Raw genomic sequence first — 9,387 nt, 5'->3', positions numbered from 1 at the left:
AAAGAAAGAAAGAAAGAAAGAAAGAAAGAAAGAAAGAAAGAAAGAAAATAAAAAATACAGACTCTCAAGACCCAATTGCAAAGGTTTTCACTTTTCACCAGTAGGACTGGGGTGGGCCTTCAGAATCTGAACCGACAATAAGTACCCAGGTAATTCTATTGCAGGTCGTCTACGGATTACATGCTGAGGAACAGTGATACCGTGACTGTCTGAAAAGCAACCTACTGGGCTGCAAGAGGTATCTGTGAAACAGTCAGTCCTTTAGTGTTCTATAGGTGGACCTAGAATCAAAATGGCAGATGACTTGAAAATAATTCCATTTTTTACCTGTTTGATTCCAAGTTCTACTAAAATGTCTGTATTTGAGCTGCCTTGAAAAATTTAGGAAAACTTTGAAATTCACAAGGCAAAAATCTGTTTGTAACATGTGAATGGTGGTTTTTGAATACTTAACTTCTTTAATACTAAGAAGATACTACGTTTCTTCATTACACATAAAACATTCCCTTGGTGCTAATATTTAAGTGGATAATGCTTCCGTCATTGACATTGAACTCTAATAATGGTCTAGAAAATAGCATTAGACAATTGACTAATGTTCACAGGTTACTGTTTGTCTCTTCCCACAAGAATGTAAGTTCCATAAGAGCAGAAAATTTTATCTGTTTTGCTCAATGATGTATCACCAGTACCTGGTATATGCCAGGCATATCCTAACATGGTAAGCACATTAAGTATCTGCTAAATGAATGAATGCTAACTCTACAACTTTTCTACAAAGGGATTTTTTTTTTTCTTCACTAAACTATGCTTGCATAATTCAAGTAGGATTTACAAGCAAGCCTCACTATGCAAGGTCAGGTGCAAGTAGTTGAGGGGGACGGTGGAGGTTTAGCATTCCATATCCAATGAGTAAAAAGTTGCAACCTGTATATGAGGTCTTACTACTGCTTTTTAAAAATAGCATTTAAAACACTTTCTTCTCTAAGTGACTCAGGAAAACAATCTTGGCTATTTTTTTCCCTAATCATAGTGCCACTTAATAAATAGTAGTACACAGGGCACTTAATACTGAATAATAAACTAATGAATTAGATACAATGTAGAATTTGACAATGTAAATTGTTAATTATCACTGAAGTATTACATGAACACTTTACCACTAAGATTTTTACTGGTTCATACACTCTGTTTTTCTCATTGACTATTTTTCTTCATATTCCCATTTTCCTTTATACATGACTCTATGATTCCACTGACCTATTCAAGTGATCACAACAATTTGCCATTTTTAAGACTTTACTGCTCTTGTTAGTTTATTCATCTTTCTCCCTTTATTATGTTGTAAGCATTTCTAGGGCAAGCAGGATTTGTCTGCGTCTTTCTTTAATCTCTAGAGATTAGCACAATGTTTGACAAATAGTTCTCGGTAAACATTGATTGAGTGAATAAATGAATAAGCGCATCTATGAAGAAGTATGTGTATGCACATCTAATCAACATATATACATATATATATGGAAACAAATTACTTTCAAGAGCAACAGTAGAAAACGATAACTTCTTAGACGTTGTTAAAAGCTTATTTCAAAGAAATATCAACTCAAACATATTCTCCCTCTGTCTCTAACAATTTCTGCCATTTATCTCTTCTCCTCTCAAAATTTCAACACTTCATTCGTGTGACTCAATAATTCCAGCACTACTATCTCACCTACACTGTAGGTCCCTATTCACAAATATCAGTTAAAAGACCACAAATTCAAAATCGTTGGTAACTTAGAAACACACACAAAATTAAAACTGGTATTTTGCATATACCCAGTGGTAGCACAGTTCAGTAACTATACTAGGAACCTCACACTATTCTCTTTTCTGGTTTCCTTTATAGTACACAAAGCCAATCAATCTGTTACTTCTGTGATTTTAGTATGGACTATGCCTATGAAAATTAGTTTCCATCATACTCTACTGCCACCACCCACACCACCAGGCTCCCAGCATCCAACACCAGGATATATACACAAAGCTGACTTAGATGATCTCCCCGTTTCTACATACTCTTTATTTCCCATCCTAAAGGTCGCTGTCAAAAATATTTTTATCAAGTCATTGCCTTCACAAAAATGTGTATTATCTCCTACTGACAAGTGATAAAATCCAAAACACTGCCTGACCTAGGAAGCTCTTAACAATCTGGCATTATCCTTTAGTGTCATCTATGTGCAGCCATTGTGCTAGGGGGTTTTAAATACAAGATATTAATATGATTTCCACAACTTTGAGGATTATCACTCTCCTTCGTAGATACAGAAACTAAAATTGAGAGATGTTAAGTGCTTCCCAAAGCTACAAAAGTAGGACATGGCAAAGTTGAGATTAAAACATAGCTCTATCTTGCTCCAAAGTAAAATGCTGATTACCTAAAAAGTAATATACATTACATACTTCCACTTTCTTCACTAATGAAAGAGAAACTACATGTATTGAATACAGAAGATTTTATATCTGCTGGATCACTCAAACCTCAAAACCACCAATAAAAGAAGCATTATAATTAAGTATTTCTCAATATGGAAACCAGATTAGGTTTGTTCAGAAACTTTCTCAGTGTTACACAGCAAAAGTAGCAGGAAGAGCAAGGATCTGAATCCAAATCTGCTTTCTGAAAGCTATGCTCTTTCCAAATTCTACAACACCTCACACTTCTCTAAATTTTTCTTCATCTTTTTCCCAAATCCTTTAAAACAGGTATTGGTGTAAAAGGTCAAATAAATACTTTAGGCTTTCTGGAGCATACAGTCTCTGTCACAACTATGGAATTCTGCCATGGGGGCACAAAAACAGCTATAAACAGATAACAAATGATTGTGCCTATGTTCCAATATAACTCTATTTATAAAAATCGGTAGTAGGAGAAATCTGGTCTACAGATCAAGGTTTGCTCACCTCCACTTCATTCTATTCTCTAGTACACACTCATTAACCTCTTTTACACTCTTATTATTCGCTCTAGTATTCTTTCTAATGTGAAAACCTTCCGGATCCTCATTTGTATTTACCCTAACTCAATTCATCCTTTGAGTTCCCATTTTTTCTTTACAGTACATCTCAGGCTACTCAGAAAAAAATTGATTCTGAACTCAACTAGCAATATCAATAATTTAACACTCATCTTTTTATAGCTGCCTCATGTAGAACTAAAGTGGGCTCAAAGGAGAAAAGATAGCTTAAACACCTGTTAAACATAAGATTAACATATACCACACACTATATGTTCAATGGCTAATTCATTTAACTCATAAAGTATACAGTCTTAAATTATTAAGATAATTGAATTTTACGTGAGCAAAAAAAGTCTTCCTCCCACCCTGAATACTGCTGCATATAATTGTTTTTGCTGTGAGAACAGTAAAATAATAAACTAAGTGAAGGCTTACTAGAATAGGAAGTAGCATCCATCTTTCCAACCTTAACTGGAGAACCAATGCTTTTCATCTCAAGACCAACTTCATTCCAAATCGGTTCCAGCTTTTTACAATGGCCACACCATGGTGCATAAAACTTGTTTAAAAAACAAAAAACAAACCAAAAAGATAACCATTAAAATGTGCTACAGTGAATATGAATCTTAGTATTTAAATAATCCCTTTGACTAAATGATCTAATAATGTTTTAGACACGAAGTTTAAATATAATTTTTAAAGTAGATACATAATGAAAGATCAAAACATACAAACATAAAACTAGATACCTCAAAAACAGTACTATCTTAAGTTCATTTTAATTGACTACTGATACTTATTTAAAACAGATACACAATTCACAATAAGAATGTCTTTACTTCCAAGTAAATGTTCTGTATGAAATGTTTTACATAAAATGAATCCACAAAATAAACATATATGCCATACAACATACACACCTAATTGTTAATGATAAATTTCCTATTACAACACTTTTAACATAGTAGGTGACTTTGCTGACTTCTATCGTAACCACTGGCAAGACAGGGGAGGTCATTACGATGACGGTTTGGCACAGGGACAAGTCAGGTTGATCAAACTAAAGTCACAGTCTTTTACTCTTCTTTAGAATTACCAGATGGTGGAGGTGATACTCAGGTTCCCCCAGTTAGGTGGTTTTACAAACTACTTGTTATATTTTCATGAAATAAGATTTTCTGACTTTATACTATGAAAATGTTCAAACATACAGAAAAGGAGAAAGAATTAAACAGTGGACCCTCTGTCAACTCTGCCATTCTTTTTCCATCTCTTTTGCTGCTATTCTACTTTTTGCTGAGGCATGTTAAATCTCAGCTATCATGAGGTTTAAATATATTCCAAACTTTAAAGAAAGGGAGGTGAAAATTTAATTTTGTTCACTGTTAAGATGAAAATACGACTTTGACTAAGTGATACTAATATACTCAATCTCTTGGAAACTATCAAGAAAACAAGAGTGAATTCTGTAATAAAATCATACCCTATATCATTAAGATATAACCCAAAAGTTGACCTCATTGTAAGACAGGGTTCCAGCTTTTCCTCTTAAAACCCTCACCCCCAAAATTTCATCAAAAATAGGTTCCCTTGGGAGGAACCTTAAAACTCTGAGGTTCTTTGTAATGTAAGATCTCAAATATAATAATACTTAAGAAAACAAATTGAATATATACATAAGCACTAGCTGTATACCGCCATTTTTGGGTAGAGTAAAATAGAAAATAATACTTAAAATGGTAGGGGTGAGTAACTAGCATATAAAATTTACAGACTTACATCTACAAGCCAAATGTCATCATTTCGATTCTCTTTAAACCTAAAAAACAAGAAAACAAATCTTTGATTGTATGTTTGTGCCCACTTTACAACTGTATAGTATAGGCAGAGATAATACATTGATAAATATAAAGGAAAGAACCAAATTCCTTCAGTAATTTTTTACATAAAATTTTTACTCAGTGACCTATCCATTAAACATCTTAAAAATAAAAGCAGAGAACTGATCAACGATAAAGTAATTAGGAAGAAAGGCTCCAACAAAAAGAATTAAAGTAGGACTTGCTAGAAACACAAATAGATGCCTAAGCTCCTTGCCCTTCTAGAACACTTTACACCTATGCAGAAAAGGTACCAAAGGAAGCCTGAGGCTGCTATGCTTAGGAATAACCGTTTGCAAGATTGGTCCTTGGTTGGCATCTGGGAACTTGGATTTTAGAAGCGTTCTCACCATTTCCTGGTAATGATGGCTCAGTGTTCATAAAATGCTTGTGAAAAATACTGGATTGAGGAATTCCTGTGCTGAGATCCCAGACCACTCCCCTGAGATGTGTAGTCCAGGCCGGGGTACTATACCTCACCATCAGCTGGTTAAGACTAACCTTTAACTGTCCCTTAAAATGCTCAATCACCCCTGTGGATTAGAGTTTATAGCACATGAAGAGCCCATTGTATCACCCATAATTGGGCTCACTGATGTGTAGCTTGGGCCAAAAATCCAGGGTCATTATCAGATGCAGTGTTCTTAAGGTAACTGAACAGGAAACAAAGGTGGTCTTGTAGGGCCTAGAGAGTGTGGCCCAAGTCATTGGAACACATAGGGATGGCTAAGCAAAACCCAGAGAAAGGTCAACTGCAATCAGTAGCCACAGGAACATCACAGACAGAATGAGAGGCCCACCATGTTCTGTCTGCTGAGAATACCATGGCCCACTGGCTTTATGAACCTGTCCCTGGACAGTATTGTTAGCCTTGACTGGGGTCTAACAAGCAAGACGGCTTTCTCATGCTGTTATGGTATCTTCTCACAACCGTTCACAGTCCACACATTCTTGCCCAATCTAGGATCCTGTCTGAATTTTCGTGAGCCATCTCTTGTAGATCCAGGAGGCAACTGGTTGCACATCTGCTTGCTCTGGAACAAGGAACAATTCATTTTCCACATTTAGCTGATGAACATAGTTTGCTCTTGGTAAAGGTCCTCTTTCTCAGCACAGGGTCCTTTCTGGTGAGCATCCACATGAGTAACAAAATGGTTATTAGGAGCAGAATCCCTTCCTCCTCCTCATGAAGAGTTGCCCCTGTCAGGACATCCTGAAGGAGGAAGTCTGTAGTGACACACCCCACAAGGCACTGAGTTTAGTAAGATTATCTCCTTGTTAACAATGGTTTTTCTCAGAATCAAAAACTTTCTGTAAACAATCAGCTAGCATCCCCCAGGGCCCAACAGCATGACCAGCGAAGCGCCCCCACGGGACTGTCAGGATTTTTGCTCTTACACAACAGCGCTGTATGACCACCCTCTCACTGCACCTGTCTCGTCATGCTGTCAGGTGCTCAGGTAGTCAACCAGAACAACAAGCTCAACTGAAACTAACAATCACCGCTTTATTCACTTACTGTGACAGTGCAAGTCAAGAGGTTAAAAAAAAAAAAAAAAAGTGCCACCAGCTCCTCCATGTTCCATCTCTCCCCATGAAACCGCACCAGGTGAGTCAGGTGAATGTGACACAGATGGGAGAACTCATCTCATTTCCTAGGAGCACTGAACAAAATCTTCTGTCTCTTTATGGGGAGGGGGGTGAGACAGAAAAGGACTAGTAGTAGAAAAGTGCCTCAGCTGACACCCTCAGTAAAGATGTTTTAGCAGAGGTGTTTGGAAAATGCCTCAGGTGAGGCTCCAATAAGGCAGCTGCCAAACAGAGGGAGTGCAGACATGCAAATGAGCGTGGCTGGCCTGGGAGGCCGAATCCTTGACTGCCACTCCCTCCAGGGACTGCAATGCACTGGTTATACACCAAGTTTGGTGTATGGAGGGCACCTTCCCCTATGCCAGAAAAAGCCTTGCAATTGTCTATGGTCAAGCCTGAAACATCACACATGGGATTTTGGTCTGAAGGGAACCTCCTCACTTACTAATAAGCAAGGTTGATTAATGCTGTGATACTATGAAGATAAATACAGTACAGTTACCAAATTCTAGCCCGCATTCAATATAATTAAAGCAAAAAGACACAACAAATACAAGGTAAGATAATGTGGAAAAAAAAGAATATGTAAAAGTTTGCCACTGTTTTTTGATCTCATAACTATTAATAACACTCTTTTGGGGACAGCCTCATTTTGTATCTACATAAAGCTTACAACAAGTGAAAAAAAATGAGTAATATATAAAAATTGGTTCTAATCTAAAATACCATATTCACATGCAAATATTCAGATATCTGAGTTGGACAGTTAAAATAATACTTTACATATATATATGTATACTCACGATTCATCTAAATCTTCCACAAATCCTTTACAGACGACCATATCAAGTAAAACAACTGGAAAAAAAAAATGTACACAATAAATACTGATTACTTGGCTCATACTGTATAAGCTTAGTCATCTTTGAAGTGTTTTTGACCTTTTACAACCTACCAAAAAATTCATCACTGATGCATCCCAGGGTGCAAATGATGCAAAAGTAAAAGTAGTTCATCCATTTAGCAAATAGTCTGTATGCAACGACATCGTGACCAGCCAAATTCTAGATAAGCCAATAAAGGTAATATACACAGTTCCTTTTTCCTCATTTTCACTCTCATCTTACTTCTCCTTTTTACCATTCTATCTTTTTGGAATATAGATACACAGCATTCTTCTATACTTCTTTTGCTTTAGTAGCAATTATCTCTTCAGTAAAAACTCCAAATGTCATTCAAAATATTTACCTCCAAATAGAAAGAAAGTCGAGGTGTAACTCTAATACTTATTACACGGCCGTGTCTGACACAGAGTGGACTCTAAAAGGTTAAGTGAGCGGACCCCAGTGAGAATGAGGGCACTCCGTGCTGACGGGAGGCAGCTGAGAACCGCTGACACACACCCAGGTCCTTTTCACACCGCACAATCCCGGCGGCCTGACCCTGATCTGTCCTGGACCACCCTCTCTAAGCACTGGTGGTAAAAACCCTTAAACGTAACAAGACTCGGAACCTAAAGTCAAGACAAGATCTGGTCGTTAAGGTGGGACGGCGGCATCCTTCTTGCCCATCAAAGGAGTAAGCTTTACTGAAACTTCCTACCACAATGAGAAACACACAAAACACAAGGCAGCGCTCCCTTCCCACGTCCAGCATTGTTCCCGCACAGCGGCGGCGGAAAGACCCTCAGGTGTCCGCTCCGTCACGGCCAGGCAGGGCGGCGGGGCGGAGACGGCAGGACGCTGCCGGGGACCGGGTGGGCATTTCCGCGGGCCCCGCAGGCCTCACCCCAGACCCGAGCCCAATCCCGGCCCCAGGACGGGGCCAGGTTCCGACCGCTGCGCGCCCATTACCTGTGGCGCAGAGTCGCAGGGCGGCCCAACTCCTCCACGCTGCCATGCTAGCCAGGGAAAGTTGCAGAAGCTGACTCTGTACAAAAGAGGGATAAAGACACTGGGGTTCGCTGCCTGCCCGCCCGGAAAGGGAAGCAGACCCGACCCGGAGCGGAAGAGAAGCACCGCGCTCAATACGGGGGCGGGACTAGGCGGCCTCCGTTAACCTCCCAGCACCCGGCCGGTCTGTGTCTCTGGCTATGCGCGGGAGTACGGCGCATGCGCGGGGAGTGTAGCGCCTGCGCAGTCGTGCTCTTAAGAATGCTTTGCGCCCTCGGCGCCCCGCCCAGCCCAGGAGCGTGGGAACCCTGCTTAAGGGCTTTACTAGGGACAGCTGTGCTTGTTCACTGGGGTGCGTTTCTGGGAAGGTGAGTACCGGTGAAAGTTACGCTGAAGGTGAGGTAGGCTCCGACGACGCACTTGCAGGTTGAATATTGGCACATCATTTACTTGCTACTGACGTGCAGTGAGTGCACCTGTGGTTTTTGATGCTGGATCAAATTCCAGGAAAGAGGCGCGCATTAAGACTGTGGATTGCTGAGCTGCACGACACTCCGTATTTTTCCAAAGCGTATTTGTAATATTCTTTCAACCTGTTTGCATAATGGGACATCTCTTAAATGCAACAAGCTTTAATGCATTTTTGCCAAAGTAAGGATTGCCTCTTTAAAAACTTTCTCTTGAAACTTGAGAACATGAAGTTAAGCGTAGGATATTTTTTGATGACTCTTTTCTTATTATTTTGGGACCAAATAAATAGTATGAAATATTTATATTTCTACCTGTTTTTTCTTCTACACGACAATGATTTGTAAAAACCATATACTTTCATGAGACAGTTACTGCAGCAGTCACTATTTCCGAATTAGATGAAATTTTTATGGGACATAAGGTACCAGAGAATTTAGATCAAACCAAATTTTGAAAACCTATGACAGCAGAAGGGGGATATGATGTCAGCCGGTTCACCTTAGGTTCAAAATTCCAACAGGCAGAAATGTTATAAAACGTTGTTATTCC

General features: G+C 39.1%; 2 protein-coding genes across 3 annotated transcripts in view; one reads left to right on the top strand and one right to left on the bottom strand.

Moving 5' to 3' along the window:
* TMX3 (thioredoxin related transmembrane protein 3) overlaps window positions 1–8,591 on the bottom strand; it is a 41,291-nt gene extending 32,700 nt beyond the window's left edge. The window contains exons 1-4 of one of the 2 annotated variants that reach the window (XM_023224150.1): window positions 8,329–8,591; window positions 7,279–7,333; window positions 4,785–4,824; window positions 3,441–3,564 (exon numbers count right to left, since the gene is read on the bottom strand). In XM_023224150.1, coding sequence (XP_023079918.1) covers window positions 3,441–3,564; window positions 4,785–4,824; window positions 7,279–7,333; window positions 8,329–8,374 — 265 coding nt within the window. In that variant the 5' untranslated portion in view covers window positions 8,375–8,591. The remainder of the gene's footprint in view (window positions 1–3,440; window positions 3,565–4,784; window positions 4,825–7,278; window positions 7,334–8,328) is intronic. The other variant, XM_023224151.1, reaches the window with a different exon arrangement.
* A 90-nt stretch (window positions 8,592–8,681) lies between these two features.
* CCDC102B (coiled-coil domain containing 102B) overlaps window positions 8,682–9,387 on the top strand; it is a 300,271-nt gene continuing 299,565 nt past the window's right edge. Inside the window, exon 1 of the mRNA XM_026455191.1 lies at window positions 8,682–8,768. The gene's annotated coding sequence lies outside the window, so the exon portion shown is untranslated. The remainder of the gene's footprint in view (window positions 8,769–9,387) is intronic.

Source organism: Piliocolobus tephrosceles, chromosome 18 (genome assembly GCF_002776525.5).
Source record: "Piliocolobus tephrosceles isolate RC106 chromosome 18, ASM277652v3, whole genome shotgun sequence".
In the NCBI taxonomy this organism is placed as follows: domain Eukaryota; kingdom Metazoa; phylum Chordata; class Mammalia; order Primates; family Cercopithecidae; genus Piliocolobus; species Piliocolobus tephrosceles.
The sequence above is the reverse complement of the archived record's forward strand: the minus strand, read 5'-3'. Positions and strand labels throughout refer to the sequence as shown.